The following is a 17,030-nucleotide window of genomic DNA, read 5'->3' as shown; positions in this document are numbered from 1 at the left end:
CTTGGTCTTTACCACCTAGTGTTGAATTTACCATTCCTGGCAAGGTAGTGGAGAAGGCAGCAGCAACACAGCTTCAGGCATTCTTGGAGGAAAATGATGTCCTGGACCCCTTCCAGTCTGGTTTTTGCCTTGCCCATGGACAGAGATGGTATTGGTCACGTTAGTAGATGATCTCCAGAGACATCTGGATTGTGGAGGTTTGGCACTGCTGATACTTTTAGATCTATCGGCAGCATTTGATACGGTTGACCATGAGGTATTGGCCCACTGCCTTGCCGATGCAGGGATTTGAGGATTAGCCTTGCAGTGGCTGACCTTTCTCCATGATCAGGGACAGAGGGTGGTTCTTGGGGAGGAATTGTCCCTGCGGCATCCATCAGAATATGGAGTTCCACAGGAGGCAATCCTTTCCCCAATGCTGTGGGCTGATGACACCCAGCTCTATCTCCTTATGGACGGCTGCTGGACACTGTCCTGGAAGAACTGGGTGAGGCATTGTAAGCCATGGCTGGTTGGTTGCATCAGAGCTGGCTGAAACTGAATCCATCGAAGACAGAAGTCTTGTGTCTGGAGGGGGGGGGAATGGGATCCGGCTCCCTCCCTTTGATGGTACCCAATTGGTGAAGAGCTTGGGGGTACTCCTGGATGCCTCTTTATCTATGGATGCCCGGGTTCCTGCCACTGCAAGGGCCTTTTTCCATCTGAGGTGAGCTCGGCAGTTGGTTCTCCACCTTACCTCCCATGATCCAGCCATAATGATTCATGCAACGGTCACTTCCAGATTATAATTCTATCTGTGTGGGGCTACCCTTGATCCTGCTCCGGAAACTCCAATGGGCGCAGAACACAGCAGCCTGGCTACTGGCATCGAGGCCTGAGAGGGCGTGGATGCATCTGGTGCTGCATGAACTGCACTGGCTACCTCTTGAGTATCAGATCTGTTTCAAGGTGTTGTGTTGGTCCTTACCTTGAAGGCCCGTAATGGCCAGGGGCCGGCATATCTTTGGGACTGCCTCTCCCCATACGAGCCCCCCGGGTTCTGAGGCCTGCTGCACATCTTCCTGTGGTCCCTGGACCTAAGGATGCCTGACTGAGCCTTCTTGGTCTGCGCCCCAGCCTGGTGGAATGAGCTCCCACTAGAGATCCGAGCCCTGCAGGACTCATCGAAGTTCTGCAGGGCTTGCAAGAGGGAGCTCTTCTGCCAGGCTTTTAACTGACCTGGTGGGTGTCCTTTCAAATGTCACCACTTCCCCCAGCATCTTAGCATCATGATGCTTGTGTAGTGTGGACAGTCATTAGTCTACATGCTGTTGCACGTTCACCATCTATGTCTGAAATACTGTCTGTTTTTCTGAATATGTTGTCTTTGATTTTTATAGTATTTGTTTTATGATGTTATTTTAATCTTGATATGTGTTTTATTGTTGTAAGCTGCTCTGAGTCTACTTGCAGGATAGGGTGGGATATAAATCCAAAAATTAAATTAAATTAAATTATCTTAACATCCTCAAACTAACAGGTTGGTAGGAAGTTTTAATCAAAATTTGAAGCAAATGTTGTGCAACTCTGCACAAATGGAGTCACTATAGTGGCATCAGTAGCCGAGAGCTTTAAGAGGTTCCTCAGGGCTCCACAAGATTCTGTCCCTTTGTTATATGGGAGACATCCCCATAGTCTTTTGCATTCAGTGCTGGAAGAGTGGGAGGAAGCAGGGAGAAGGTTTGCTCCTCTATATTCTACAACTAAAGGGACTAGTTGACATTGCTAGCCAAGTGGGCAACAGAGCATTTAAGGGGGCCAGGCCCGACAGAAACAAGCCTATGACCAGTACATATAGGTGAGGGCCTTAAAGCTAGGGGACCATGTGTTGGTGGCTCCTCTCCCTAACTCAAGCTGTTGGTACAATGGCAGGGGCCCTTTGAAGCCATGTGGAGGGTGGAGGAGGATGACTATGAAGTCAGAAGGACAGACATGAAGGACCAACTCCATATTTATCATGTTAATCTGCTTAAGACTTGCCAGGAACAAAAGGCACAGTACACAGAATTGCTGGAGGCCAGAGAGGAACAGAGAGATCCAGAGGTTACTGCAGCTTGACAACAGAGACAGCTGACCTTGGAGAACTTGACACAGGGACAGGTGCAGACGACAGAGGCTGCATTTAGAGATGTGCTGTCAGATAGGCTGGGGCATCCCACCTGAGCCCAGCATGCTGCTAAGGTGGAACCTGGGAAGCTGAAGGGCAGGGGGCACTGTCCATGGCCCAAAGCAGTAGAAACTGCTGAGTAAGAAGTAGAAGAGATGCAACAAATGAGAGAGGAGAGGCTGAGAGTCTCTGTTGAAGTTCCCCTCGGCTGGTACTGAAGCCAGATGGATCTAACTGCTTCTGTACTGGCTTCCATCAGAGGAATAGCGTTTCTAAGTTTGATGTTCACCCTATGTCTCTGGTGGACGGCCTGCTGGGGGCTAAGTGGATCTCCTTAGAGCTGACAAAATGGTACTGGCAGATTCGTCTGAGGGAGGCAGGATAGACAGAAAATAGCCTTTCTGACACCCCAGGGCCAATTTCACTTCACACACATGCCCTTTGGGCTACAGAGGGCAGTAGCTTTCTTCCAGTGTCTAATGAAACAAAGAATAGAGCAATCTGATTTAGCTTATGTTGATAAATATTGTGATCTTCAACGTGGGTTGGGAAGATCATTCGAATAACCTAAGCAAGGTGCTAAGGAGGTTAAAGGAAGCCAGGTTGACAGTGAATCCAAAAAGTGCAAGATGACCCAGACACAGGTACACTACTGGAGTTTCTGGTAGGACAAGGGAAGATACGTCCTCTAGATGTAAAGGTAAGGGCCCCATGCAACCAACAAGAAAGCACTGCAATGGTTCCTCAGCTTGGCCAGATACCATAGGCAATCTATACATCAGTTCACAATGATAGCAATCCCTTTAACAGAAATGATATGAAAACGAATGCCTGACAAGCTGAGGCGACAAGCTGAGATGGTGGAGGCAATGTGAAGCTTCAGGACAACACTGACATCCCTGATCCTGCACAGCCCTTTGTGCTACAGACTGACATCTCCAGGAGATCCCTGGGAGCAGTCCTGTTGCAAAGAGCTGGAGAAGAAGAACATCCCATCCTGAACCTCAGTCGAGAGCTGCCAGAAAGAGAGGGTACATATATGTATGATGTCGGGGCTTTGCATATTAGGTTATACCGCCTGGTGCAGCCAATCCTCCAAGAGCTTAGAGGGCTCTTCTTACAGGGCCTACTGTAAGCTCTTGGGAGGACTTGGCTACATCAGGGGTGTGTGGCCTAATATGCAAAGGAGTTCCTGCTACAAAAAAGACCCTGTATGCCATGATTGAGAAGGGAGGCCTCTCCTCTGCTGCCAACCCTGCAGTGAAGGTAACTGCACTGTTGAGTTGCCAAGAATGCTGTTTGAGACCTGTTCAACTGGATGAGTCCAACTGAGTATCTCATCGAAGGATGACCCCTGCCCAGCTTGCTGCAGCAGGAGACTCACCCATCCCATATGGCAATAGCCATGGCACAAACTGAAAATCTCAGCTTTTTTTCCAAATGGAAGTTTCTAGTGCCACTGGTTGCAAATATGTACTTTGGTGGAATCTCAAAAGCTAGAGTGGTTCTGGAGCAGGCTGGGGCAGGGAAAATTTAGTTCATGGATCCTCCATAAAAAAACTGCACAGAGCTGGAATAGCTTGTTTTTTCTTATTAATTTTCTGCAGTTCCATTCATGACAAAGAGCATGTCCCTTTCCCCAGACATCTCCTGCACTTGTTCTGGGTCCAACTCTTACATAGGATTGTGAGGGAGCTGCCACAGTTCTTACCAGCTGTCCCTTTGAGGCAGAGGCAGTGATACGCATTGTTCCTGTCCTGGCAAGTCCCTCCGTTCTTGCAAGGCTGGCTCTGGCATTCATTCACATTGATGTCACAGCGGTGGCCAGTATAACCAGGCTGGCAGAGGCATGTGAAGGTGGCAATGCCATCGCGGCAGGTCCCATAGTGACAGGGGTCTGGGTCACATTCATCAATGTCAGTTTCACAGTGGGAGCCAGCAAAACCTGGGGCAGAAAGGACAGCAAACACTGTTTGACCTGTTTCAGTTTCAGTTTATTTCAGTTTATATCCCGCCCTTCCCACCAAAGCGGCTCAGGGCGGCTCAGACCTGCAGTGTAGCCCAACCAGAACACAAGCACTGCCACAGCTGCATCAGACCAACTTGCCAACTAGCCCAACCAAAAGCCAGAAGCACTGGGAGACTCAAAAGGAGTGCAAGACAGAGAGGCATCTCCTGCTACTTGCATCTGGCAACCACCAGCTGGACCAGAATACTGGTCTTACAGTCTCTAACTGCTCACCCATATATCGGGGAGGGACGGTGGCTCAGTGGTAGAGCATCTGCTTGGGAAGCAGAAGGTCCCAGGTTCAATCCCTGGCATCTCCAAAAAAGGGTCCAGGCAAATAGGTGTGAAAAAGCTCAGCTTGAGACCCTGGAGGGCCGCTGCCAGTCTGAGAAGACAATACTGACTTTGATGGACCAAGGGTCTGATTCAGTATAAGGCAGCTTCATATGTTCATTTGCAGGAAAGTCAAAATGGCTGCCAGAGGAGGCAGAACTGAGTGGGAGACCTCCCTCTTCACATCGCCTAAGGAGGAGGAAATCCTGAACAAGAAATGGAACTACACACTGCCTAAGGAAAGTCCTGGTGCTCACCTGACCTCCTGATCCACAGTGGAAAACTCTTCTATTTGAATGAGGACAGACAATAACAATTCCTGTCTTACACTTTCTTAGACGCTTGGTGGGCACTATGGGAAGTACTGGGAGGTGCCATGGTGCCTACAAGCATCAAGTGTGGGAGCCCTGCTCTCTGGGGTAAATGTGAAGGGGAGATGTGGAAAGGCAGAAGACTCCAAGGAACCACCACCAAGGAGGCTGAACTTGGAAGCCAAACCAAACTCATTCAGGCTTGTATTCTGTATTCAGAGTAGCAGGAACTCTTTTGCATATTAGGCCATACCACCTTGATGTAGCCAATCCTCCAAGAGCTTACAGGGGTGTGGCCTAATAAGCAAAGGAGTTCCTCCCTGGGGGGCAACCATCTGAGATGGCCCTTGCTGGAAAAGAAAGGGAAAGTGTGGCAAAGGACGAGGGGTGGGGGAGTGTGGCGGCATATGAAGACAATGATCTCCCAGCTACAGAGACTGGATCTGTCCCCTGGACTATACAAAGTCTGTAAACAAATCCCATCTGTCTTTCTCCCAGAGAGCCAGAGCTGCTCTCTTGTGTCTGCTGTCTGCATGCAGCTCAGATCTGCTCGCCATGGAATTCAACAGGACGGGGGGGGGGGGGGTGGCTGTGTGCACCGGGGGGTAACAGCCATGCCCATTTATCTCGCCATCCTCCTCGGCTGAGAAGTGCAGGGCCAAAGGGGGAAGAACAAAAGCGGGTAGGAGAGGAAAGACAAAGTGAGGCTTTGACTGCCCCCCCCCCCCGCATAAAATCTACATGGATGTTTTTCACCAGAGCTCCTGTCTGATCAAGATGCTCATTAGAGACTGTTCAGCTGGAAGATTTCTGGCGGTAGCTGCTTCACAAAAGCCCCACTGTTTGCTGCCAGGGACTCTGGCTGCTGTTTTTGTCCGGATGCTCCTTGGGTTTCACTCATCAAGTGCACGCAACCGGGGGGGGTGGGGTGGGGGGGGTATAGGGACAAACTATACTCCTGCTTCTTCTCAGCAGAGGCGAGGGGCTGGAAGAGAGGGGAGGCAGTGGCAGAGAGGCACCCCAACCACCTACCCCTAGGAAAACTGGATTTTTTTCTTAGCCAAGATGGAGGCTTCTAAGTCAAGTGCCCTGGGAGGGAGGAAGCAGTGTTTCTGCCATGTTCTAGGCCAGGAGGATACAGGCTGTGCATTACCAAGCTAAATGCTGCCAGGGTCAATAAGCCATCCCTTTTTATTTGCCTGCAAAAAGGCTTTGTATTACTCTGCATGTATGCAGGCCTTGGGGAGTTACAAAGTGTGGAAGCCTGATCTCTGGATACTGCCCGTCTAGCCCTGGAAGAAATGCTTCCTCTGAGCCAAAGCCAACAGCAACAACTCAGTGATATGGTACTAACTTTGCATGCATAAAAGTCTCAGGTTCAGTTCCTAGCAGCACCTCCAGTTGAAAGGAGGCCACAGGTGATGGGAAAGACCCTTTTCTGCCTGAGACCCTGGGGAACTGCTGCCAATCAGAGTAGACAAGACTGACCTTCAGCAACTGGGAAGGGGGGGTGACTCAATTGAAGGCATCTTCATGTGTTCCTCTGGGCACCAGGACAGCATGCCACCAGTTTACACCACCAGAAAAAGCCAATTCTCTCCTCAATAAACCAGTTATCCACCACTGCCCTGGCCCAGTGTGGCCCACGATCCTGATACACCAAAGACACCTGACCTAATGAGCGGAAAGACAAAACACGTAAGCCAGGATCCCCCTACCTTCTGCACATTCACAGGTGTAGGAGTTGGGGCCATCCACACACTTGGCTCCATTCTTGCAGGGTGTGCTGGCACACTCATCAATGTCATTCTGGCACAGGTGGCCACTGAAGCCTGCAGGGAGAGAAAGAGGCAGAGCTTGACCAGCACCTGCTGCTGGGGCCATCCCCTCAGTTAGTTAGAGCACCTTTAACTCTCCTTCCCTCCAATGAGACTCAAGGGTGCAACTTTCAGGCCTCCTTCCTGAGGACCAACCATGGCAGATCCATAGGCTACCTAGGCATTAAGTCAAGCTTGGAACTGTTGCCCCTACTTTGTTGTCTGAAAAGTTCAAGAATCACTTCTAGATACCCAGTAAGAAAACTTTACAAAATAAGGCTTAGTGTTTTTGTTCACTGAGGCCCCAAAATGACTAATGTGGGCAGATAGCTAAAAAGCAGTATAGCAAAACTGTAGTTTTGTTTTGCTTTTGTTGCAAGGTACTGTACTCCATGGGGTCAATTTCCAAGGTAAATCTGGGAAACAAACATTTGCACTATGGGTTGACACAGGTTCCAGCTTATATCCCCCTGCTGAGATTTCAGGTTAGGGTAATCACTATTAGAACCAGTGTTCCCTCTAAGCTGAGTTAGTGTGCACTAGCTCACAAGTTTTTAGCCACACATTTTCTCAGCTCAGGAAAATGGACCCAGAGCAAACTAATTTATGCACCAGCTCACAACTTTAGTGCCAGTAGCTTACAAAGTGGAATTGTTGCTCACAAGACTCAACATCTTAGAGGGTTAGGATGACAGCTCTCTTTCTGCTTCTCCTTTCCAACTGATGTAGGTGATTTTGGACAGGTGACTGGAGTCAGGAGTGGGTTGGGTGGGAGACAATAAACTGAACCCCAATCAAAACAAGGGAAGGACTGCTGGCAGGATGAACAAGTGAACAAGGAAGTGACATTTGGTCCTCTGGGAACAACTCAGGGGTTCTTTAAGAGACAAGCCTTGCAGAAGGACACCCAAAGATTGGTGTACTCACCAACAACTTACTCATGCCAGAGGCATTCCTTCCTAGAGAAACAAGACAGTGGCACAGCTATATGCATTCAAAAACATTTAAATCAGGGGTGTCGAACATGCAGCCCAAGGGCCAAATCAAGCCCTTGGAGGGCTCTTATCAGGCCCCTGAGCAATTGGCTCTTGTGTGCTTCTTTCTCCCTCTCTCATGCAGCTAGGATGCTAACTGACACCAGCTGGATGGCCCATATTTGTATAGCACTTGAAGACATGACCTAGCTGCAATACTTCCACATTCTGGATTTGGCCTCTCTGAAGAAATACACTCTCCCAAGCAAACTAGTGCAACTATCAAGATCTTATGTGAAGACCCTATCTGGAGAGTCATAGAATCACAGAGTTGGAAGGGGCCATACAGTCCAACCACCTGCTCAATGCAAGATCAGTTTAGAGCATCCCTGACAAGTCCCCACCTTCAGAGGAGAGAGAAGTGGAGACTAAGAACAGGAGCCTCCTTTATGGCGGCCCCCAGTTCTGGAACAAGTTCACCAGGTACAAACACCATGAGTGCTCCTACAGGAGATTAAAACTTGGTTCTTCTCCCAGACAATTAGTGATAATCCGTCTGTTTAATTTTGTTGGACTTCTGCCAATTTCTGTTTGGTTGTTTGAATGTGATTTTTGTTGTCGTATGTTATTGTGTTATTGTTCCTAATGTTTTGTAAGCTGCCTTGGAAATTGTATGATTAAAAAAAATAAAGGACTGAACCATTTATCATTATGGACAATATGAACACCACTGCAAGAGAAATCTTTGGGTGCCACACAGACACAAGACAAGTGAGCACCAGAGCAGGAGCACGGGAGGGGGAGAGGTGGGGGGAGACTGTAGGGTGGTGCTGAGAAAGGTCAGGCCTCCCACCTCCATGCAGTCACAGTAGATGAGCTCCCCTCCCCCCATTTTCTGTCACCAGGGCTGGATCCATGACCCTGGCAAGAGTTGCCTCATTCTCCGGCTGAAGACTGGAGTGTGGGAGGCTCCAACCCTCTCAGAATACGACACACTCACTGCTGCACAAAGCCAACCAGGTGGCTTGTTCAAGTTGAGGGAACCACTCCACTCACAGTCAAAAGTGTCTAGTTTGGGCCACAAGCAAACAAATATAATTCTCCTCTGAACAATGAGGTGGAGCCTTTCCTTCAGAAGGAAGTTCCTCTCTCTACTGGAGGAGATGAGGAGGGGGTCTGAAGTGGATCATTCTCTCCTCTGAGTGAGCCCTTACAAAAACTGGCAGCCATGAAACTGGAGGCATGAAGGTGGGAGGCCACGTTGGCTGTATGGGCAAAGCAGAATAGTGCTGACTGATAGGGGGTGGTTTAGGAAGGTGGACAATGGCAGCCAGGAGAGAAAGGTGCCCTTGCATTTATTTACTCTCTCAGGTGCCCTTGCATTTATTCCGCTGCCCAGATGACACAGCTTAATGGGAGCTGTGATCACAACCAGGCATTGTTTTGTTATTGTTTACAGGGTAAATAGGACAGGGGTAGTTTTTCCCAGGATGTTCAAGGGATGCAGTGAAGCAACTAGAAGGAGAGAGGGGAGTGGCGATCTATCTGGCCAAGAACAGCCCAAAGACCTTTAAGGAAACTTAACTAGCCTTAATCTCACCTCCCTCTTCCCACCCACTTCTTGCAGCTGACCAATGCTCTGTAAGTTGTTTGCAAAAGATACTTTCCCTGGCAAAAAGCAGTGCCAAAGCATGCTTGGAGGCACTCAGTGCATAAACTGGGATCTCCAAACACTGTCACAGAAGTGTACTAACTGAGGTTTATGTAACAAGCTGCAGTTTGCTTCTGAATGCAGGGTTTCTTTCTCAACTCTGAGAACTTCACTCTGAGGCCCCTGGGGTCCACCACACAAACTATGGGCACAATCCAAGCTGAAGATCATTTATGTGAATTAATTACCCCTAATCTGGGTGGGAAAAATGAGGTTGAAAAATTGGATTTGCTCCCCATTTTTTCATCAAGCCATGTTGTGGAGAAATGCCTTCCACCCTAGAATTCATCCCAAAATGTCAACCATTCAGACTACATTCTGCTTATAAGTGGGAACCCAGCTGCAAACTAGCAGCTGGCATGAAGGAGTGCCCGAGTACTTGAGTGCTTACATATGCTAATGGCTCTGACCTAGGCAGGTCAAAGTTGACTATCTCTACCTTGCCTGGACCCTTCCACATGAAAGGACAAAGACATGGAGAACCAATAAAAGGCAAGGAAGTTGTCTCTTCCTCTTGAGGCAGAAAGATCAGAACACCCTGGAGGGGCACTGACTTTCCAATGTGGGGCAGATTATAAATTCCCACAACGCAGGGAAGAAGCTATCTTTGCCTTATCTTTTGGCTTCTGACCAGGTAGGCACAAGCCATGCAGGACTAACACTTTACATAGGGACTTCATTTTACCCATCTGGCAAGGGACAATGGGGAGAAATCCCAATGCAGAGAACTAAGGTAATGCTAAACTTCAAACAACTGCAATCTCAAGGAACACTAGCCTGTCCTATTTAAACTGCATTAGGATATGAAGTGAGTACAGGAAAGGGGACCATGCATTTTCACCTTTTCTTTGTATCAATGCTCAGATGGAATACTTGAACAGAATCTGTGTATTATTTGTATTCATTTATTTATGCTCTCTCACATTTTGAATGCTCTAAGCCTGAAAACACACCATGCCTATTTGGTCTTGATATCTGAAGTAGGGAAACAGGGAGGGGAGTGGATCAACTAGTCACTTCTGCAGTAAGACCACAGTCCCCTTATATTAGCTGATATAAGTGAAGCTGGAGGTGCAACAACTAAGCAGAGCCTCTAAATGGCAACACAAATCCAGAGTGCTTGGTGCACATCTCCGTCTAGGAGAGATTCTCAGAGTATCCAGTTTGTTTCTGGCAACCCTCTGGAGTGAGGGAAAGGGGCACCATTGTCAAGCAGAGACTTGGCACAGCTGCAGAGTTTTTCAACCTCCAAGGGGCCCTAAGGAACAGAGGCTTACAATTCCATTCCTCCATACATATGTAAAGGATAAGGGATTTGAGTCTTAATGTGGTCAACTGGTAATAGCTATGCTATACTATGTGGTCTTGCATAAGTGGCACTAGATCTCACTCAGTTTGTTTCCATACTGTCTCTGAATCCACACCAATAAGGAAGAGAATTGTCCCTTCCCCCAGAATCAAGTTTTCCAGGCCAGCTTTCCTTTGCCATGGAAACTACTGCCCAACCAGCCCAGCTCTGAGAACCTGATTTGCATCTCTAGGGGAGCCAATCCCCACCGCATGCATTAGCCGGCCCTCACTCATTGTCTGGCCTCACTGTCATGTGCTACCTTATTTAAATCCACCCAGCCTCTTCTAGCCCTCTCCTTTCCTCAACCGGGAATCCTTTCAAGTGCAAAGTTTTCTGCTGCTGTTATTTAAATTGCTCTTCACCCTCTCTCTTTTTGCTCCTAGGCAGGGCAGGCAGAATATGGTCTCTTTATGCTGAGAGGCTGTGCGACAGAAGGAGAGGAGAGGAGAGGAGAGGAGAGGAGAGGAGAGGAACACCCCCATACCTAAGTGAGACAGAAAAAGTTTCTTTTATCAGAAGAGTGGGAAATGTCCCCATCCTTTTGCACCCTCAGAGAAGAGAGCTGAGAAGTTCCTACTGTGGCCTCTAAGACATCAGAAAAACAACTGAGGCCATCTTTTGCCAGGGATCACCCTATTTGTTCTCAGAGTGGGATCGCTCCATACATCGCATGGCAACAAACTGAGGATTTATTATTAGGGTTTTTTTACCAAGCACACACTCCCTGGGAAGCTGCATCTTGGCTCACTGGTCAGCATCTTCAAAACATACTTCATTCATCTACAGATTACATGTACAAGGACATACTTTAAAGCCATTAGATATTATTTTAATCAAAACTACAACGAAGAGTACAGGGGTCTGGCACCCACCTACATTCTGTCCAGAGCTAGCCAATTCAAGAGGCCAACCTGTGCATGCCCACCTTCCACAGCTGATGGGGGGGAATGCACATCACCGAGTCAGCCCTGCATGCTTTCAGCTGCCTCCCACTTCTCCTTTGCACCCCTCCTCAAGACTTCTCACCTCTGCCAAGTCACTGCTCATTCCCCAAGGCCTCATTCTCCATCCCACCCCTACTGCTCCATGTAAGAACAGTACAAGAGGCCTGTGGGGCTGTCTACCGCAGCCTCACCTCCAACAAAGGACCCAGGGAGGGCAAGACCGGGAGGTGACAACATCGGGCATTCTGAGGCAGAGCTTCTCTGACCAAGGAAGTTCTTCTTTGCTCCCACAGCTAAACAGATATTATGCCTGTCTCTCTTGCCAACACTTCCTCAAAGCAAAGTCCTCACAACATGTGTAATTTTAAGGTTCCCTCTCCATCCCACCAGCATCTCACCTTTGAATTGCCAGAAACAGAAAGGATAAGACAAAAAGGTGTGCTGTTCCCCCCAAGCTGCACACTTCAGCGTGGCTTAAATCTACCAAGCCAGCATTGCCTCTGGCTGGTGGATTAATTCCTGCTCCATTCCCACTACAAAGGCTCTGTGCCAGGGGCAAAGCCATCGATTGCTGCATTCTCCTACCTAAGGGGCACTCGCAAACAAACTCGTTGATCTTGTCCATGCAGATCCCATCGTGGAGACAGGGGCTGCTAGCGCACTCATCTGTGTTGATCTCACAATAAACGCCCTCATATCCTGCAGGGTGGGGGAAAAAAGGAAAAGAGAAATCAAGGCCTCTCTCACAGAGACAGAGGAATGCACCTGGGTGGCCATACTGCCCTGTCCCCTGGACCTCACAGCCAGCGGAATGCTGCCTCCTCACTCTTTATGGACACAGCCAGTCCTGCTTGGTTAGCCGCATTTCCTGCAATATTGCAACATCAAATCTGCTCTCACATTTGCAGTCTTGCATCACCCTCTTTCCTGGAAAACTTCAGAATGGAAGTTCGGGGGGGGGGGGGGGGCGCCTTACCAGACTCCGGCATAACTTGTGAGCCATTAAGCTGCATACACCCCACCACACCTGTTTGTGCTCACACACACCACACATACAGATGCAGCAAAAACAGGACTGCCTTCAAGCTCACGAGGTGTGAGGGTTTCATGTGCTCTGGAGAACAACCAGTCCAGCCCTGAGAACCTCAACAGCTTCCCCCATTGCACAGCACTCCCCTGGCATTCCGAAGACACTGGATTTCACAAGAGAACTTCTAAGACTCTGGCTTTTACTTGTGGCCCTTTCAGCTTCTGGATGATGTCTGCAGCCACTCTGCTTCTGTGGTTTCCCTCACTTTGCTGTGATTGTTCAGTCTTTTTTGAAAGGCAGTCAAAGCACCTTTGGACAGGCAAGACAGGTCCTGCCCACACTGCCATCATTTCCCTTATTTCAGCCCTCACAGGCACCACTCAGGAACTGCTAGACTGCTAAGACATTATAACAGTATATGGCAATAAGCTGCTATTTTTCAGCTTTTTTAAAAGAAAGGTTGCAGCTCTTTTCATTGCACAGTGTTGCACACTGAAACAGAAAGGTGTTTAAACACATTAAACATCTGCAACAAAAAGTGCTAGATACTTTTAAAAAAAGAAAGAAAACTAGGACTGCCAGACAGTAGCAAAGGATTGCTATAGTGTTATAATGGTACAGTGGATCTAGCAGTTCCCAATTCCAACAAAAAAACCTTTCTCCATTGGGAGGAAATGGTGGTTGTGGGGGGAGGTGTCAAGAAAAGCATGGCACAGGGGAAATTTATTTTTATTTATCTTCGATTTATATCCCGCCCATTCCAAAAGCAGACTCAGGGCGGCTGTGTGGATGCTCCGTGGCCACTGTGAATGCAATACGCAGAGAACTGCCAGAATGGGGAAGCATGGAGGGCTCTTGCTTTGTCCTTTTGACATCCAGGAGTTGAGAAGTAGAAGGCAGCACCTGCAATCCCGGCTCCTCCTCAACATCCTGACTCAAGGGCAAGACCAGATCCAGTACAGCCACAAGCTACACATTTAAGGAAGAAACAATGCTGCTTTGGCTTACCTGGCATGCAAATACAGTGGAAGACTCCAATCTGGTCCAAACAGGTGGCATCATTCTGGCATGGGTTTGAGGAGCATTCATTGACATCAATCTCGCACCGAGGGCCAGAGTAGCCCTGTTGACACTGACACTGGAAAGATCCCTCTGTGTTGAGACATTTCCCAGCATGTTCACAAGGATTGGCACCTAAAAGAGAATCAGTAAGATGGTTCCAACTGAGGCTGAGGGCAAAAAAGAAGGCTGCCAGTATTAGAAGTGGAACAGCAGACCAGGCACTCCTCTAGCCAGTCCTGCCCAGCCGTTTCCCACTCAAGACTGTGGGAGGAAAGATGCAGGCACTGATATTCCTTCCATGAGCAGAAATGCTGATGTGTGCAGGGCAGCAGAGAAATGGCTGGGAGGGAAAGAGTAAGATCTCTTTCAGTGGATTTCCCCTCCCATCATGATTTCCCACCTACCTATTGCTTTGGGATTCCCAGCAAGAAATCAGGATGACTTCAAATTAAGTTCCTTATTAGTTGCGGAACATCAGCTACAGGTCAGTTTGGGGCCCTGCCTGAAGACCCACCTCCTTTCAGCTCCTGACCTCCCCCTTCAATCCAGGGAACCGCACACCTACTTGTATAGATCTTTCCATTGGCCTCTCCCAGGTAAATATGGCTGCCCACCCAGAGCAGCAAACTTCTGCCACTGATCCTGTCCTTGGGATTGCTTCCTGCCAGCTCTGGGACTTGCTGCCTCCGTCATTCTAGCCTTCTGAAAAACCACCTGCCCCTGTCCCTGCCCAGCTGCCAGCTTCCAATTGGTCCAGCCTCTGCAGCCCTGAACTTCTAACAGCAAGCTTGTCCTGAATCCCCCGGCCATGATCCCACTAGCTCTTTCCTGGACACTGGATGACCAAGTGTGGGAGGCAACTCACCCAGAGAACATTCGTCCACATCCTGGTTGCAAGCAGGTCCCGTGTAGCCTGATGGGCAGGTGCAGATGGCCCTGCCAGTGACAGGGTTGGTGTCGCAGTTGGAGCCTTCGTTACACGGATTGCTGATACAAGCATCATCGAGGTGGCACAACAAACCTGTTGGGAGATGGATAGGAACACTAAAAGACCTACACAAACCCCCACTCCTTCAAATGCCATGCTGCTGTCTGTGGGCATCAAGCTCCACCCTTGCCTAGACAGCCTGAGTTCCAGACTGCCCATGAGGCCTCCACACCAATGCATGGAAGAGGTTAGGTCTACACCACAATGATACCCTGATCACCAAGAATGCACAGAGCTAATGGCATGGGGGACAGGCCTGCTCAGATGCCCCAGACTTGTGCCAGGCTTATTACAGAGTCTGACCACCTGCCAATTTGTAAAATAAAATACACTCCTAATGCCCAGACTAGCCACTGAAGAACACTGTCCCTGCTCAGAAGCCCGCTGGCCCTCCTCATCAGGAGATTTGCAAGGCAGGGGGAAAAAATTAGAAAAGGAAACAGAGGAGCCATAACGTGCCCCTTGATCACATTCACTCTTTGCCTACACCCAACCACCGGCCAGCTGTTCAGGCCCTTTGCCTGCTTCTTTTCATGAGTCATTTTGAATTCCAGGAGGCCAAAATCACCAGTCTTCCCCAGAAGATGTCCTCCCTCTCCTTGCTCTGCTCATGACTTCCTGTTCCCCTGGTGTCCTTTCTGGAACCAATCTTCCCACCTTCTTTTGAGAGCCAGTTTGGTGTAGTGGTTAAGTGTGTGGACTCTTATCTGGGAGAACCGGGTTTGATTCCCCACTCCTCCACTTGCACCTGCTGGAATGCCCTTGGGTCAGCCATAGCTCTGGCAGAAGTTGTCCTTGAAAGGGCACCTGCTGGGAGAGCCCTCTCCAGCCCCAACCACCTCACAGGGTGTTTGTTGTGGGGGAGGAAAGTAAAGGAGATTGTGAGCCGCTCTGAGACTCTTCGGAGTGGAGGGCGGGATATAAATCCAATATCATCATCATCATGTACCTGTTCGTCCATGTGGGCATTCACAATAGAAGGAAGCCACACGATCGTGGCAAGTGGCCCCAACAAAGCAGGCTGCACTGGCACAGTCATCGATGTTCTCGCTGCAGTCCTCGCCTGTCCAGCCATTGACACACACACAATTGTAGCCACCATGAGTGTTGTGGCAGGTACCACCATTCTGGCAAGCATTGGGCATCAACTGGCATTCATCCACATCTTCAGTGCAGTACTGGCCTAGGAGACAGTGGAGAAAATTACATGATCCCTCAGCTACCCTGGAAAGCAGAGATCTGCCCCCCGCTGCAGCTCAAGCTGTTTACATCTTTTCCAGCAAAACCACTTGCGCATTGTGGCCTCTGATCACAGGGCATTGGTGCTGGCCCATCTTGCCCAACAGGGTTTCTTGACTAGCAAACCTGAATGACACACATTTGGCAAACACAAGTTCGTTGGGCTCATACACTACACTTCTAGCTGTGCACTTAAAAGCATCTGCAATGTCCTATCATGTAACAATCACACATGAAGCAGCAGTGAGGACCAGTGCTGACAGACCCTGTGGACCCCGGGATGGTTTTGGGAAAGGCCTTTAACACAGGAGGTTCCTGGCTCCTGAGGAGGAAAGAGCCATGGAATAAGCATAAAACAAAAACTGAGCTGAAATTTTCAATTTTACTTTTCAAAATCTAAATTTAAACACTCTAGTTGAAAACATAGGTTTGGGCTTCAGTACTGAAGTAGCACTAACTGTATGACAAAATTAAAAGTTGGTGACAACCACCTCAAGCAGGAATGGACTTCAGCATTCAGATTCTGAAGTGTGAGTGCACAGAAAATCTCTCCAATGGGATGGGGTTTTGCCTGCTAGGGAAAGGGCACTCTCTCCTGCCAGCTCCATGATTCCGGAGGGCTCTCCCTGACCTGGAGCGAGCAGGCAACACCCTTCCCTCGTGCCCTCCCGCTGCCTCCAGGCCTCCTGGGTGTCTCTGGCAAGGGCCCCCATGCTCTCCTTTCAGAGCTCCTTACCTGTCCATTCAGGCAAGCATTGACAGTTGTAGGTGTTTACCCCATCCACACAGGTGCCTCCATTCTTGCAGCTGTTTCCTGGGCAATCATCAAGATTCTCCTCACAGTTCTGTCCAGTAAAACCTGCCAATTGGTGGAGAAGGCAGTTTTTGCTCAGATGACAATATGGCCTGACAGGTAATGCAACTAAACCCCACTCCATGGAAACAGAGAACTCCACTGATCAGAAGACCTGTCCCTAAGCCAGTTGCTCTCAACCCCAAAATTACTCATGATAAAAAACACTTCCTTTTCCCAAGTCCAGCACTGGTGGAATCCTGGCCCTCTGAGAGACCAAAAAGCTGACATGGCCTCATAGTGCCTCACAGCAGGCTGCAGAG

At 49.0% G+C, this 17,030-nt stretch overlaps 1 protein-coding gene across 1 annotated transcript in view; it reads right to left on the bottom strand.

Moving 5' to 3' along the window:
* The window catches only part of NOTCH1 (notch receptor 1), a 461,593-nt gene that overhangs the window by 72,896 nt on the left and 371,667 nt on the right, over positions 1-17,030 (bottom strand). The window contains exons 6-12 of the mRNA XM_060250659.1: positions 16,651-16,773; positions 15,625-15,858; positions 14,553-14,708; positions 13,634-13,819; positions 12,181-12,294; positions 6,517-6,630; positions 3,858-4,091 (exon numbers count right to left, since the gene is read on the bottom strand). Coding sequence (XP_060106642.1) covers positions 3,858-4,091; positions 6,517-6,630; positions 12,181-12,294; positions 13,634-13,819; positions 14,553-14,708; positions 15,625-15,858; positions 16,651-16,773 — 1,161 coding nt within the window. The remainder of the gene's footprint in view (positions 1-3,857; positions 4,092-6,516; positions 6,631-12,180; positions 12,295-13,633; positions 13,820-14,552; positions 14,709-15,624; positions 15,859-16,650; positions 16,774-17,030) is intronic.

The sequence above is a fragment of the Heteronotia binoei genome, chromosome 12 (genome assembly GCF_032191835.1).
Source record: "Heteronotia binoei isolate CCM8104 ecotype False Entrance Well chromosome 12, APGP_CSIRO_Hbin_v1, whole genome shotgun sequence".
Classification (NCBI taxonomy): Eukaryota; Metazoa; Chordata; class Lepidosauria; order Squamata; family Gekkonidae; genus Heteronotia; species Heteronotia binoei.
The sequence above is the reverse complement of the archived record's forward strand: the minus strand, read 5'-3'. Positions and strand labels throughout refer to the sequence as shown.